Here is a 16,138-nt window from a genome sequence, read left to right on the forward strand (position 1 = left end):
GAGAGAAAAAAAAAAATCACAACTTTATTGCACCTGCAAGTTTATATTATTTAACTCATTACAACCCAACATGAGCTGGGGCAGAACAGGCGGTGAACAGCACAGAACCATCAATTCAGATACGAACGAACATCCGAGACCAAGAAGTGTGAATGTGTGTGTGTGTGCGCGTGTGCAAGAGAGAGCATGCACCGTACATGGCCAAATCATCCCACAATAGGGATCCTATACACACTCCAAAAGCCTAGCTAAACACACCAGCAATCTCTCTCACAAACACACACATGAAAAAAAAACCAAAAACAGATAAAATTAATTTAAATGGGCAGGGAAAAGGTATCAAGTGAGCAGGTTTCTCATTGGTGCCTGGATATGAGTGTGTTTGGTCTCATCAGTACAACCTACAGACAGAGCTCTGAGCTCGACACTGGGGGTGGGGCACAGGGAACACTGTGGACTGTACAATGATACACATAGGTAAAGACTTTTTTTTTTTCATTATTATTAAATATTTATGACTTCTATATTGTTATAATTAATCTGTGGTCACGTAAATAGCATCCATATTCTTCCAAATCTACTACTATTACACACTGAAAGATGTGGCATGAATGGGGGTGTGGCTTATGGCACGTTTGGGGGTCAGCATTGATTTAGGGCATGATGTCGGGGGAGATGTGCAGAGGTTTCCTGAGGTTCACCCAAGGTTGGGTGACCTGTGGGACACACAGAGAGTTGCATAGAGTTTAAACACACAGCCCTCAAAACCATTCCACTTAAAAAAAAAAAAAAAAAAAAAAGATATACAATAATATTAATAAACAAAATCAATAGAACTGTTAGAAAATGCGCAAGTTGTGATGAAAATCACACCCTCAGGTGCACCCCAACCAAACTAAATAAAAACAAATTAAACCATATTTTAGCAGCTTAAAATAAATGTAAAATAATGAAAACGTGTTGGACCGGCACCTTTCTGCAAGATGTCAGAGGTGACTGACGATTCTGCTGTACAGCAAAGGATTCTGGGAGAGGGGAGGGCCATCAGAATTTGGCAAACGGGGATTCTTGTCCACACACGTTATCACATTCAAATTCACTCAGCTAAACGGGCACAGACACAGTCAGTCCAGAAGCCGGCAGGCACTGAAGACGTCGTTTCCTCTGGGTCTTCCAGCACGACTTAAGCCATTGCAACGTGAGGTCAGAGGTCAGCGATGGCCATCTCAGAGGACTGTATTCTGCAGCAGAAAGACAAATTCCAAATTAGTTAATTGACTATTATAGCAATTTATACATTCTAAATGTGCATATCTGAATGAAAAAATGTTACTTTAACATCCCATTGTATGGTTATTGCTTTTAAATTCAAAATTACAAAAGGAAATTCAAGTATAGGTGAAATAAGTGCAAAATAATATCAGACAGCATTCAATAAAAAATGTAATGCTACTCAATGCTCTCAACCACAAGAATACATAAATCGCCTTGGGGACTTGAAGACAGAAAGTGTGTTATTGCTTTATTGCTATTGCCCGAGTCCTAGATGTGAACGATTTTATGATAAATAACAGAAGGTGAGGAAATGAGTTTTAAGACATCTAGTTTAAACTCCAGGTACCAAACATGTACAAACATTTAGACTTTATATACATAGGTGCATGTTAGTTTAATGATGTACATTTACAGCATTTATCAGACGCCCTTATCCAGAGCGACTTACAAATCAGTAGTTACAGGGACAGTCCCCTGCTGGAGACACTCAGGGTTAAGTGTCTTGCTCAGGGACACAGTGGTAGTAAGTGGGATTTGAACCTGGGTCTTCTGGTTCATAGGCGAGTGTGTTCCCCACTAGGCTACTACCACCCTATGTATATGTATTCACAGAATACACATATACATATAAAGGGTGGTAGTAGCCACCCATGCCAGTCAGTTTCAAATAACACTATCGTATCCCCTGAGCAAGACACTTAACCCTGAGTGTCTCCGGTGGGGGGGGACTGTCCGTGTAACTACTGATCGGAAGGCGCTCTGGATAAGGAAGTCTGAGAAGTGCCGTAAATGGAAACGAGTAACGTTCCATCACCTCTGCTCAGTGGCGATACCCCAGGCTGCTCCTCCTGCCTCCTGGAGTAACGGACCACATGCTGCGCTGGTCCTGGATCATCTGGAACACGTTCCCGCCTCTCCTCTTCTCCTTCTTGAACTTCTTCACCTTTTTCACCTGAGGAAGAGGGACAAGCAGCGGATGACATGTGGCCAGAGGAGTGCGCGACTCAACAATGAATGTGACTAGGACAAGCTTCTCACCTTCCCACTGTCAAACTCTTCGTCCCATTCGTCGATAACTGTAGCCTGCTTGGCACTGTGAGCATCTTCTATGGCATCTCGACTGATGGCTGAGGTCACGCCTTCCCAGCTAAGGACTACGCACGCGCACACACACACACACACACACACACACACACACACAGTCAAGGAAGTCATTTTAACAGGAACGGCATGTCTCGGCTGCTAATGCTAAACACTGCAGCCGCGCAGCGCTGTGGTGAAACTGTAGACCTTGCGTTCCATAGGCTCTGTCACCGGAGTTCTTCAGAAGCTCATCGAGCACGCCCCCGCCGCGCCGGCCGTCCCAGCAGGCCACGCCCACATTCAGACCCTCCCCCTGCGCGGGCGGAGGGGTGTGAGGTCGCTTGTAGCCGTCCTTAACCTGACAGTTCCACACCACCACAGCAGCTGGAATGGAGAGAGGGATTAAACACTGCGGTCAGCGCGATGGTGGGGTGACGTCGGCTCGGTCATGCCGTGTGCATTATAAATGGTTTCTGTTTTAAAGGGACACAGGTCCTAATTATTGAAATGAAATAACATTTAGCCCTACTGAATTACATAAAAGGGAGAGTATTTGAATGGGTTTACACACCATTCAGTTACTTTCAATGGATTGGCTGGGATGAACGCAGTGTTAATCTGGTACCTGAGGTAGGGGGTGTGGTCTTCGCACTCTCATCTCGAACTTTAACGGGCGGTTCATCAGACCCCTCCACCACAGTCTTCCCACGACTTCTCTTCTCCTCCTGCTCCGCTCTCATCTTGTGCTTTTTCCTCTTGCGCTTCTTCTTCGACTCTGAGGAACCCTCTGGGCCCGTTGCCATGCCAACACCGTTCACGTTCGTGCTGGAGCGAGACAGAGCACACGGTTACAGCTGGACTGTCGTGGTTTACGAAACTGCGCCAACGAGCGTTAATCTTCTATAATGGATCCCAACTTTTTTTTTGAGAGAGACACAGAATAACTTAAAGCATAAATGGTATGGACAGAACATTTCATTAAATTTACACTTGTGATAGTGAAATGTTATTGTGATACACTGCAGCACAGCACATGGTGCGTGCATGCAACAAAACCACGTCATGGTCAGTTGAATTTTAAGGGGCAGTGGTGGCCTAGAGGTTAAGGAAGCGGCCCCGTAATCAGAAAGTTGCCGGTTCAAATCCAGATCTGCCAAGGTGCCACTGAGCAAAGCACCGTCCCCACACGCTGCTCCCCGGGCGCCTGTCATGGCCACCCACGGCTCAGTCAGGGTGATTGGTTAAATGCAGAGGACAAATTTCACCATGTGCACGTGCACTTCACTTTGAGAAAATGTGTCCTCTGCTTATAAACCGTCACCCTTGGTTAGCAGTGGGCAGCCATGAAAGGCTCCCGGGGAGCAGTGTTTGGGGACTCAACTGCTAGGCCACCACTGCCCCAGTGACCACAATTCTATAAAGAGGTATGGCTCTTTCCTCTCTGGACCCAATCACCAAATAAGCTAAAATATTTTGAAGGGTGTAATAAATCAAATCGTGTCAAACATAAAAAATAAAAAGGTCTCCCACCTTTGGGGGGCTGGTCCTGGCGCAGAGTCCAGCTGGGTGTGAGGGTGGGCGTGCTTCTTTTTCTTCTTCTTGCTCCTCCTCTTCACGCTCTCCATCTGTGCCTCTGCTGTCTGCAGTGCATGCTGGGTTTTGCACTGAGTGGCCATGTCTGAGGTTGCAGGTGTGTGTTTTGTGGGTGTGGTCAGAGTCCAGGCCTCACCCAGTTTCCAGTCTTCCTCAAGTAGGGATTCCAGATGGGACACTACACTCATCCTCAGATCCCTCTGTTCCTCTTCCTGTCTTTTCCTTCTCTTTTTCCTTTTCCGTTTCCGCTCTGCCTGGGACTCCTCAGGTTCCCTGATTGGTTGGCCTTTTTCACATGGCTCTGCGATTGGCTCCTGCGATTTTACCTTGTCGACCAGTTCTTTAACTGGCCCCCGATTCTCAGCAGGCTCACCGATTGGCTTTTGCATTTCTTTGGCCTCCACGACTGGCTGCAGAGTCTCTGAATGTTGGCGCTTGAGCTTCTTTTTCTTCTTTGTGGAAGGGCTTGATAAAGAGATTGAGGTCAACTGGGCCTGTTTGTGAGTCGTGATTGCCTGACCGTGTGTGACATGCGATGGCATGTGTTTGTGTGGGATTTGGTCGATGGGCGAAGACAGTGATTGGGATGATTCAGCCCTGCTGAGGTGTACACAGAAAACATGATTACAGCACAGTTGTATGTGTGTGAGAGAGAGAGAGCGAGATATGAGCAGTGTGTTACATTACCTGTTCTGTCTGACAGCACAGCCCGGGGTGTGTGTTTGCAACTGAGTGATCTGATGGGGATGGGCGGAGTCACAGGTCAGATGAAGTGATGGAGTGGGCAGGGCCTCAGTGCTCAGACTCTGGCTGTGATTGGCCTCCTGCAGTGATTGACATAAATAAAAACTTGGTGGTCTTAAAAGAAAAAAAAGAAAAAAAAAAAAAGAAAGAAAAATAAATAAAATAAAAAAGATCCATGAACAAATGAAAAAAAAAAAAAAGAAGAAAGAAAATAGAAATAAAAGAGGGCATTGCAGATGAGAGTTAGAAATGGTTAGAAGAAAAGAACTGGAACCAAAATACTCAAAACAGCTCTGAGACGGCTGGTTTACTGAGATTAAACTTAACAGGGACAATAATAAAAAAAAAAAAGTTACACACAAATAAGAGGAGTTTTTAAAAATCACAAACAGCAAGATTAAAAACGTTCAAGATCCAGCTTTACTGGATTTCCCACTTTCCAAAGTGTTCTCGCTTACACAGACCCAGGAAATACCCTTGGTGATGTTTTGTGTGAACTGAAGCTACAACCCACTTCCTGTGCACCATGATTTCACACTCGCTCACCTTCTTGGCGGACAGAGCAAGGCGCTTGGCAGGGGGCGGGCTCATGGTGCAGTGGAGGGAGGTGATGGTGTTGAGAGCAGGAGGCTTCAGGCTGTCTGTGCTTTTGGAGGGGGACGCTGTGCCATTCACAGCCCCTACTTCACCTGCGGGGGCGCTGCGCGTGCCAACTGACTCCTGTCAACCGGGATAGTTAGGGTTAGTTAGTTTAGAGTGTGCGGGACAGGGCTGGTGGCTAACTTCTGCAGGTCATGCTTTTGGACCCCACAAGAGGGCAATAAAGTCTCTGGGCCATGATCAGCTTTTAAAAGTTTAGAATCAACAGGCTCCATTTCTATGGAGGGAGCATCAAACTTGTTTGTCAGCAAAATGTTCACTGCATTATGGGATCTGTAGTTTGTGTGTTATCAGCGCGTCATATCACCAGGCCATAATAATAGAGCTATAGTACAGGCCAAAAGTTTGGACACACCTTCTCATTCAGTGGGTTTTCTTTATTTTCGTGACCATTTACGTTGGTAGATTCTCACTGAAGGCATCAAAACTATGAATGAACACATGTGGAGTTATGTACTTAACAAAAAGTGGAGACCTGGCCTCCACAGTCACCGGACCTGAACCCAGTCCAGATGGTTTGGGGTGAGCTGGACCGCAGAGTGAAGGCAAAGGGGCCAACAAGTGCTAAACACCTCTGGGAACTCCTTCAAGACTGTTGGAAAAGCATCTGAGGTGACGACCTCTTGAAGCTCATCGAGAGAATGCCAAGAGTGTGCAAAGCAGTAATCAGAGCAAAGAAACTAGAATATAAAACATGTTTTCAGTTAGTTCACCTTTTTTGTGTCTACCAGGGTAAATGGTCATGAAAATAAAGAAAACACATTGAATTAGAAGGTGTGTCCAAACTTTTGGCCTGTACTGTATATAAAGTGATCTTTTGGAATGTGGTGATCTATGGCAATGAAGCTGGACAAGCCTAACAACTTTAGGCCCCGTATACTCTAAAACAGGAAAATGTATCTGATTTACCTACAAGCCCAAACGTGTCCTACATACAAGGGTGGAGAACACATTCACGGTTGTGCTGCAGAAACCGCAGAACCTCCATAAAGCAACTACAAGAAATCCTGTCTATGGTGCACATTTCTAAAGAAAAGACAAGGCTGGAGAACGACGACATGTTTAACTTGCCACGGAAAAGAACTAGACGCCAAACAAGGAGAGTGGGGAGTTACAGCACCTCTTACAGGTGTAGAGGGGAGTTCGGGGCCTTCTCTGCATCTCCGTGTGGATGAAATATATTTCAAATAATGCTCCAGTGCAGATGCAATTTTTTTTTGTTTGTTTTAGGAATTGAAAACTTACAGTCTTCTCGTGTGGATGAGGATGGTTCAGACTACACAATTTTATGGTTGAGGACAGTCATTTTGACAGCGTATTGGATGCTCATTGTAACATCACCTCACATCATTCTATTCTGCCACTAAATAACGTGAAACCAGACACGTGTACCTTAGACTCTGAGGTGTCGGAGTCCGAGAGGGACTTCAGTGAGGTAGATGATACCAAGTTCCTATCATTCCTTTTTTCACTCTCTACTTTGGGCACAGGATTGGCTGGCTGATTAGCTGGGCGTGGCTGTAGGAGGGGCTTCTTTAGTTTTTTAAATGGCTCGTCAATGATGGTGGGGCCTCCCGGCAGCCTGGGTGTGGCTTGCGACGTAGGGGTGGAGTTTGAGGCTGAACCGTTGGAGAGTCTGGGCGAATGGAGGTTGACTGTGCTCCGGGCTACGCTGATGCCTAAGCCACCATCCACAGACTGGATCTTCCTGAGCTGAGAAGAATCCAGCTTCTGCAACAAACATCAGAACAAAAACAATGAGTTAACCGAAAAAAGTGAAAGTGAAGTGATTCTGCAGCACAGCACACCGTAACAACGAAATGTGTCCTCTGCTTTTAACCATCACTCTTGGTGAGCAGTGGGCAGCCATGACAGGCGCCCGGGGACCAGTGTGGTGGAATGGTACTTTGCTCAGTGGCACCTTGGCAGATCGGGATTACAACCCGGCAACCATCGGATTACGGGTCTGTTTCCTTACTCGCTAGTAACCACCGTTACTGTAATGCCATTAATTTTCTTTTCATAAACCAGTGGCAGTGGTGGTTAGTGGATGTTACCTTGGTAACCTGCGGAGAAGACAGGGGGCCATTAATGGTCTTCTTCAGCTCAGGTGCTGCAGAGTTTTTGGCAGAATGCATTATGCTCTGCTTGGGCCCATCTGTGTTCTTCTTGCTCTCCGGTATCCTGGAACGAGGCGAACAAAAAAGGGTTTATAATAGTAGATTTATAAAAAAAGAGATTTGATTATGTAAATAAAAACTCCCAACCCACCTTAGGTAAAAGAGCACATAAGCTTGCTGGTTCAGGACAACCTTAATGTTGCTGGAATGAACCATGGAGTCATTCATCTGATACCACTGCCCATTACTGGCCTGCAAAGGCAGAAGAATGTTTTCTCCTCCCAACTCAATCAAAAAAGCACACCTCTCAGACACCAGGCCGTAACCACGCCTCACCTTCACATAGCAGTAATAATGCCCGGCATGGCAGCTGTACCCAGAATGCACCAGGACTGCATACAGACCATACATCACAGGATCGCCTGTGCTCTGAGACATGTACGGCCTGATGTTGAGGATCTCTGGATAACAAACATCCTATAAAGGGGAGAAAAACAAATATTTCATTAAATTAAAAAAAATGTAAATTTAAAAAAAAAAGAACCCGAATGAGTGACAACTCTGCTCAGGAGTCCGTACCTTTGTGATTTTCCCTCCACTAAAGTTGGCAAAGCGTTTGAGCGACAAGGTGAGCACATTCGACGTTCGGTGGATGGTGAAGCGCTTCGTGGCTGGCACTTTTTTCTTACATCTTAAAAGCGGGGAAAAATAAAAAGGAAGAGTCATGTGTGTATATTGCATGGAAACGAGATTTTTTTTTTTTTTTTTTTTAAATAGAAAAAACAAAACAAATAAAATAATAGCAAAGTTGGTGTGGTAGTAGCCTAGTGGGTAACACACCTGTTAACCAGAAGACCCAGGTTCAAAATCCCACTTACTACCATTGTGTCCCTGAGCAAGACACTTAACCCTAAGTGTCTCCAGGTGGGGACTGTCCCTGTAACTACTAATTGTAAGTCGCTCTGGATAAGGGTGTCTGGTAAATGTTGTAATTGTAAATGTAAAATTGTGGACATTTAATAGGAGGTTATTATATTTCACACAGAAATACACAAGCCTTACTTAGCACACATGTAAGCGTTCTCCCCACTCAGGATGTCAGGCTTCACAAAGAACTCCAGAGCTCGCACGATGTTGGCCGCTTGCTGAGCGAGAGCAGGGGAAGAGGGCATTAACAGCGCTGACCGAGCGAACGAAGCACAGACACACTGCCACATCAGCTGTGGGTTCAGATGTAGCGGAAGTGAAACGAGACTCACTCTGATCTCCACAGCGATATCCAGGTAGGGGTCGTAGGTGTCTGACACACTTTTACACACGGAGCATTTTACTGAAAAGAGGATGGAGAAACACACACACGAACATTATAAGCAAAAAATATGCCACAGACGCTAATTTCTTAGTTTTACGATCTTGAACGAGGGGTCAACTTACCCCGTGACCTAAGATAACCCCCAAAAATCTGATGGACCAATGTGGTAGCCTGAGTCTGCCTATCCAACCTAAGAAGATAGATTAAAAAATATATTGCAAAACTGTATAAAAACAAACTTTTATAACTCTTTTAATATTAGGTGAGTCAGCAAGCCTGAGAGAGCACACGCGCACGCGCACGCGCACACACACACACACACACACACACACACACACACACACACACACAAAAAAAAAGCATACACACTTTGGGTAGCCATTGAGACAGGCTTTCTGCATGGCATCGATGGTGTAGCGCAGAAACTCGTGGGCGTCTTCCTGGCTGCCAAAGCGAAAATGGCGGGCAATTTCTGCGGACAGAAAACCAGTCAGTAAGTCTTCGGTGATGGGCATTCAATCTGAGGAGTGCGTGTGGAGGACAGCGACAACGTTAAGAAAAACCGAGCAGCAGAGAAAGCAGGTTGGGATTTGAAAGAAGAATCAACGCGGCTGAGAAGTATAAAAACGTGCCCCCTCTCTCTCATACACACACACACACCTCTTCAGAAACGGTAGAAGACAGATGGCGAGATGGAAACATGGGACAGGAAGGGAATCACCACATTTGAAACTGAAGGGGGGGGGGGGCATGATTAATGTAACAGCAGGGCTGTCTGACGTCATCTCACATACAATATCACCGATAAGAGACCGTAAAAAAGCCCAATGAGGAAAAGCTCCACTAATCATAAAGCTCCAATAAAAGCTAACGCAAAGACCCCTAGAAGCTCAGAAACCTCTCAGCCAGCCATAAAAACGTCCCCGATATAAAGATTTATTTAATACCGAACTTATGAGTTTACACATCAAATGCCCTGGAGCGTTTCGATACCAGACTAGGGGTAAAGCGGGGGAAATCATGTCAGCTCTACTTGATTGTGAGAGGGGAGGGAGAAACTGAGGAGGAGAGAGACTTACTCTTGAGGTCTCTGATGAAGGACACCGGCTTGATTGCGTTGCCGGTGTTGGCGAAGGCTTGAGTCATGTGATTCTGCATGACGCAGATCATACAGAATCCGGACTGGTGACCTGCAGGAACCCAATGCTGCATTGTTAGATCGGCAACCAATGTTATTGCTGCACTTGACAAACTAATTTGCATATTCAAGTAATATATATATATATATATATATATATATATATATATATATATATATATATATATATATATATATATATATATATATATATATATATATATATATATATATATATATATATATATATATAAAAAAAAAAAAAAAAAAAAAAAAACTCATGACCACCTGGTTTACAGGCGAGTGTGTTGCTCTCTAGACCCGTTACAAAACACACACACACACACTCACATGATCGGCTGTGCTCCTTAGACAGCAGGTAGTTGGCGAGTGGAGGTGTGTAAGTCAGACACTGCACAGTGGAGTTCAGGAAGCAGGTGTTGCCCAGGTTATGGAGCCCCGCCCCCACGCGGTAGACGCGTTCCCAGCGCAGGGAGAGCCTGTTGCCGGGAAACAGATGCTTCTGGGGGGCCGGTATACCGTCGCCTTGGCCACCCACCAAGTTCTCTGCACCTAAGGGCACAAAACACACGCATTAAACCGAGAACCCGACAAGGCGACGCATATCAGCATTCCCCTTTAAATCTGCTCAAATTCTCAAAAACATGGAATTTGCTCACTCATCTATAGTAAATCACATTGATCCAAGCACCGCTGTTTAAGATTCTTTAGTATTGGGCAGCATAATTGTAAAATAAATCTTTTTTTTTTTTTTCCACAAATCAATCAATTAATTAATTGTAGCTGATGATGCATTTGGCATTATGCATTGTTTCGTGCATTTAAGTTACCATGCATTCAGAACAGACACCATCTAAATAGAAGGGTGTCATCCTGGTCTGTCACTGCACTTTCACCTTCATCTGCGGTGGACGTGACGCCCATGGAGACATACTGCATGTGATTTTAGGCTACGCAAAGTTTGCCAAAAAAAAAAAAACCAGATTCAGCATCACAACAAAAGTATTACTTTCCACCGATCTAGTACAAGTATGGAAAGAAAAAAAAAAAAAAAAACAAATACTCGCAGTAAACCCTCCCAAAAGCGCTTGCTTTCCAGCGATAAAACAGCCGCACCCAGGATACTGTAATACAGCGGCTCTCTGTATAATCCTGTATGCTATATAGACGAGAGCTGAAAAATCTTGGCCCGGGTCGGGTTCGTACTCTATTTCTGTCGTTTCCATCGGGCTCTGGTCAGTAAACACAAACTTCCGGTCTGTAGCACCCGTCCTTCTCGTATGATTCACTGCTCGTTCGTTTGTTTCTGTGATTCACATGTTGTAAATTTGTTTCATCGAACTTTTGGTTTGCATTTCTTTGCCACCGTGGTCAGGTGATGGGCTTTTAAAAAGCTGAACATTACAAAAGCTCACAGGGTCGTGGCTGTACGGAAATGACGCCGTAAAAACACTCAAGTTATTTAAATGCACCAGACAGCATAACATAAAAATAATCACTTTATTCTTTATTTATTTTTTTAATAATAATAAAAAAATAAATAAAAAAAAAAAACAGAAAGGGCGAGGGCTTTTTGTAAACACTTTTGTAATAGACTGGATTCTATTGGACGCTATTCTACAGTTGGAAAACTATGGAAACGGGTGGTAGTAGCCTAGTGGGTAACACACTCGCCTATGAACCAGAAGACCCGGGTTCGAATCCCACTTACTACCATTGTGTCCCTGAGCAAGACACTTAACCCTAAATTGCTCCAGGGGAGGACTGTCCCTGTAACTACTGATTGTAAGTCGCTCTGGATAAGGGCGTCTGATAAATGCTGTAAATGTAAATGGAATTAAAACTTAAATGGAATTTCGCACAACAAACGCGCGAACCTCACAGGACCTACCCAGCTTCTTGATCTGAGCGCCGTCTGCTGTTCTCTGCGGCAGGGGCGTGTCACAGCGCGGGTTCAGGATCACATATTTGCTCTTGAGCGTGTCCAGCTGACAGCTGAAACCCTTGCTGGCCGGCTCAAACTCGATCTTCTGCAGGAGGACCTTCTTGGCCGAGGAGGCCAGCAGCTTGTTGAGGTCGGCCTCGTCGGCGGAGTCCTTGCGGCCGGGCTTCAGGGCCTCTTTCAGCTTATCCACTATGGGCATGGTGCATCACTGCAGAAGAAGCATGCGCAAAGACGATTACACACACAAGCGGTGCACACAACAGAACGTGTCCTCTGCATTTAACCAACCCCCTTGGTGTTCATCAGGACGACGGAACCAGGTTATAAAAATGGAGCTTACATTTCAGCCCAGAGAAGGTTCTCTAGCAGGAAGCAGGCTTAATTATGTAGCCGTACAAGCCGGGACAATAATTAAGGGCTTTCCTGATAACGTGGCTGTGAAACGGCACCAAGCTGCGTGATCTCTAGATCCAAAGTGAATAGAGCAAAAAGTGAAATGGCAGAAAAAAAAAAAAAAAATCAGTGTGACAAACGAGGGACCTTGAGGGACCTTAGTTCCTACTGGCCAAGGTTTCCACTTGCAGCATTAATCCGTCCCGGACCATCGGCGGTTCCAGGGCCGGTACAAGCGACCACAGTGAGAAACGACAACTGGCTGCCACCCATGTGTCCCCCCTCGAGCGGTGATGCGACGTCTAAACGAAACGAAGATGGTTGATTTTAACGCGGTCGCCGCCGCAGGCTAGCAAATGCCGACCTCCGCCTCAGCTCCGCGGCGCCTCCGAGAGGCAGGAGGGACAGGCTGACGGGCGTCCTGGGGTTACGCAAGAGAGACGAGGCGGCCAACCACGCGCTCACGAGCCTGCGAAGGGCTCCGCGGCACATTTTGCGCTCGACTTAGCCTTTTCGTCTCTAGTCGCATCGCAAGCACACAAAATAAATAAAGAGACAAACAAAACGGAGAGGTTGTGCCTACAAGGCAAGAAAACCCACGGGACCATCTGCACGCTAATGACACAGGCAGCACATTCTGACAGCCAGTGTGAGCTTCTGAACCGCGGTGCGTGCACACACACACACACAGAAGAGGCAGTATATGCATCAAAGGCGCAAGGACAGTATGCCCTTCTCTCTCTCTCGCACACACACACACACACACACACAGCTGAGCTCTGTGATGTCAGTGCTGGAAGGAGAGGCCAGAGACATCATGGTTTTCTACATCCTCAAAGACACACAACGCAACTTACTGATCATTTTATATTACAAATTAACAATAATAATAATAAAAATAACAATACGGGACAACCAATGTTAATCAATTCAACTGAATTTCACTGGAAGTGGCTAAGACCGAAAAAAATAAGCATTCGTAAACAGTGTTACCTTTATCGATGTTCTGGTCTCCTGTATCGACGCTTAAGACGAACACACGAATCAGTTTTTTATGGGAACCAATTTCAGCCCGACAGCAATGAAGGGGGAAAAAAACAAATACGGCAAAATTTCTTAAAAAAAAAAACAAAAAAAAAACACAGTGGTTTACGACCAGACTTTGACGTTTACATTTTTACTTCGTGGAATCGCCACGTTTAGCGACGCCGTCGTCATCGTGGGCTGCGTAGCACATTCTCCGCGTGATTCCCACGCATTTTGTCCACGGTTCACTGCAAGGTCAACACCCAGGCCAGCAGTAAATCCTACTGAAGTGTCTATTCCTCCACGTTTCCACACGGTTTTTGAGGGGTCGTGTCCCAGTCTGTCCGTGCATCCGGGCGGACGCGGGCGTCCCGGACACCCGCCGCGCCGATCGGGTGGGTCGGGTCCGCGTCCACCCGGGACGGGGCGCGTCGGCGGCGGCGCGGCTAACCCACGTGTTAGCCAGGCTACTGACGACGGGACGGCGAAAGTCCGCGTAACCCGCGGCTAGCTAGCGGCTGGAGGCTAACGCGGAAAAACGCGAAAACGGCGCCGTGGCACCACGGGCCGCGAAATGCGCGACGGGACGCGCGGGAGCGTCGGTCTCCCTGGAAAAGACGCATTTTCTCTGCTTAATATTATTATTATTATTATTATTTGTGTTCGTTTTAGCCGAGAGCGACGGCTGCGCTGGCGTGGCGAACGCGTTACGTCTCGCCGCGGACGATCGGACGCAGAAAAAAAAAAAAAAAAACCCGCTTCTTGACGCCAGCCTACCTTTTTTTATTATTATTATCCTTGTTCTTCCTTTCCCGTGGCCCGCGAGTGCAATCAGCCCGCGGTTACTTGGCGGTTCCGGAGCCCGTCATTTTGTTCCATCGCTGCCTCCATGCTGCATTTCCAGTGGGCGGGGCCTCGGCTGAGCGACGGGGAGCCGCAGCCAATCACGTGAGAGCCACGGGGCCCGCGTTCATTCATTCTCCGAAGGGCTGGTCTCCTGCCCTCATCGACCCCCCCCCCCCCCCCCCCCCCCCTCTCTCTCTCTCTCTCTCTCTCTCTCTCTCTCTCTCTCTCTTCTGTGCTTCAGGCCTCTGACGTCAGGCGTCTCAACCTGCTGTTGTTGGGTTTCTCGTTCGCGGACATTTCGCCACGAGTACCACCTCCCCGAAATAAGACGCTAGATGGCGTTGCGAATCAAGGGCCTGGAGAACTGCAGAGTAGAGGGGTTGGAGTCAGAAGGAGGGTCGGTGGTGGTCGAGCCAAGTCATGGTGGGGGTGGACACACTGGACTACTGGGGTAATTGTCTCTGTGCTATATGTTGCACCATGGCGTCTCGTTTCACTGTGTGCTAGGGGTAGATGGCTGAAATGACAATAAATCCTACTTGATTCGCCAAGGAACCAGAAGACCACAAAGTCCCATGTTCAAACCTCGCTTACTACCATTGAGAAAGACAATTAACCCTCTGTAAATGTTTTACATTTATATTATCTCAGCAATCTGCAATCTTTGTATTTTTGTGTATGTAAGATTTGATTATATTGTATATTCAATACAATATAATTTAATCTTGTAATTGAGTCTTGTAGTCTTGTAATATTGTATATATTGTATATTGTTGTTGTTTTCATACTGCTGTGCTTGAGAGACCCCATAGACCGGAATCAAATTCCTTAAATTCCTTCACTCACGTTCTTGGCCAATAAACGAGATTCTGATCCTGGTTTACTAGTGAGGAACTCAAGTTGCTGAATTGTCATGTTAAAAAATATTTGCACAGAAGAGACTTGGTTCAGCCAGTGAGTCAGATGGGTTTTTATCAATAAACCAGATTTATTCAACAATGTGCGACAGTACAAGCATGTTTAAACAAAACCCCCGTATATTGAAGCTGCAAGCAATTTTGTTAACATAGCCACGATCCCCCATGTCAAACGATGATGAAATATCGGTTTAGGCTATAGCATTTATTACAGAATATCCTTGTTTTCATAAAATAATGAAAATGTGGTGAGCCATTGTCTGTCCTTGAGCAAGCACACAAACACACACACACCCCTAGCCATTCCATTTCGCCCAAACGGTATGTCTGATTATGCAATGTGGCATTACGTAACCCCCTTATAGGAGCAAAGTGCTGAAGTGGCTGTGTTGAACGGCCTCTCTGCTGCCTTCATGGGTTCACAGTCACAGCTCTGCTCTTGTAATTGGACCGTTTACAGAAGGGAGGGCTGTAAATCACGACCAGTGCACAAAATGACCAGCAGGGGTCGCCCATGTATTACGTCAATTAAACATTTACTGCATTTGCCAGACGCCCTTATCCAGAGCGACTGACAATCAGTAGTTACAGGGACAGTCCCCCACTGGAGACACTCAGGGTTAAGTGTCTTGCTCAGAGACACAATGATAGTAAATTAGGTTTGAACCTGTGATTTTAATGGGGCACTTAATGGGGACTTTAAGGGGCAGTGTTGGACCAGCGGTTAAGGAAGCTGCCCCGTAATCAGCAGGTTGCCGGTTCGAGTCCCGATCCGCCAAGGTGCCACTGAGGTGCCACTGAGCAAAGCACCGTCCCCACGCACTGCTCCCCGGGCACCTGTCATGGCTGCCCACTGCTCACTCAGGGTGATGGGTTAAATGCAGAGGACAAATTTCACTTTGTGCACCGTGTGCTGTGCTGCTGTGTATCACTTTCACTAATGTCATCTGGTTCACTAATGTCATGTGTTATTCTACTACCACAATGACATACAAGCAATATATTTTTCTGGTTCAGTCACCTTCAGTCCTTCTATAAGCAACCTAATAATATGTGCGTAATCAT

General features: G+C 46.1%; 1 protein-coding gene across 2 annotated transcripts; it reads right to left on the reverse strand.

Moving 5' to 3' along the window:
• Positions 1 to 4: 4 nt before the first annotated feature.
• usp36 (ubiquitin specific peptidase 36) lies at positions 5 to 14,222 on the reverse strand. Of its 2 annotated transcripts, none has more exons than XM_028987639.1 (21): positions 14,088 to 14,222; positions 11,838 to 12,099; positions 10,277 to 10,498; positions 9,867 to 9,977; positions 9,157 to 9,259; positions 8,910 to 8,977; positions 8,735 to 8,805; positions 8,538 to 8,620; positions 8,055 to 8,166; positions 7,812 to 7,952; positions 7,627 to 7,727; positions 7,413 to 7,539; positions 6,748 to 7,086; positions 5,242 to 5,415; positions 4,639 to 4,775; positions 3,889 to 4,548; positions 2,984 to 3,183; positions 2,566 to 2,742; positions 2,314 to 2,429; positions 2,090 to 2,227; positions 5 to 1,241 (listed from the first exon to the last, which is right to left on the reverse strand). In XM_028987639.1, exons 2-20 carry the CDS (start codon positions 12,088 to 12,090, stop codon positions 2,096 to 2,098), a joined length of 3,327 nt encoding a protein of 1,108 aa, XP_028843472.1. In that variant the 5' UTR covers positions 12,091 to 12,099; positions 14,088 to 14,222; the 3' UTR covers positions 5 to 1,241; positions 2,090 to 2,095. The 2 variants fall into 2 exon arrangements, with proteins under 2 accessions (XP_028843472.1, XP_028843471.1); XM_028987638.1 differs by having other exon boundaries at positions 3,889 to 4,551.
• Between the last annotated feature and the right edge of the window lie 1,916 nt (positions 14,223 to 16,138).

This window comes from Denticeps clupeoides, chromosome 7 (assembly GCF_900700375.1).
Source record: "Denticeps clupeoides chromosome 7, fDenClu1.1, whole genome shotgun sequence".
NCBI lineage: Eukaryota > Metazoa > Chordata > Actinopteri > Clupeiformes > Denticipitidae > Denticeps > Denticeps clupeoides.

What these genes read in the sequence shown, in the direction of transcription:
- usp36 (XM_028987638.1), bottom strand. Translation starts at nt 12,090, where the DNA reads ATGCCCATAGTGGATAAGCTGAAAGAGGCCCTGAAGCCCGGCCGCAAG. An exon ending in CGCTCAGATCAAGAAGCTGG is followed by an intron (nt 10,499 to 11,837) that starts GTAGGTCCTGTG and finishes TTGTGCCCTTAG; the next exon opens with GTGCAGAGAACTTGGTGGGT. An exon ending in ATATCGCTGTGGAGATCAGA is followed by an intron (nt 8,621 to 8,734) that starts GTGAGTCTCGTT and finishes GCTCTCGCTCAG; the next exon opens with CAAGCGGCCAACATCGTGCG.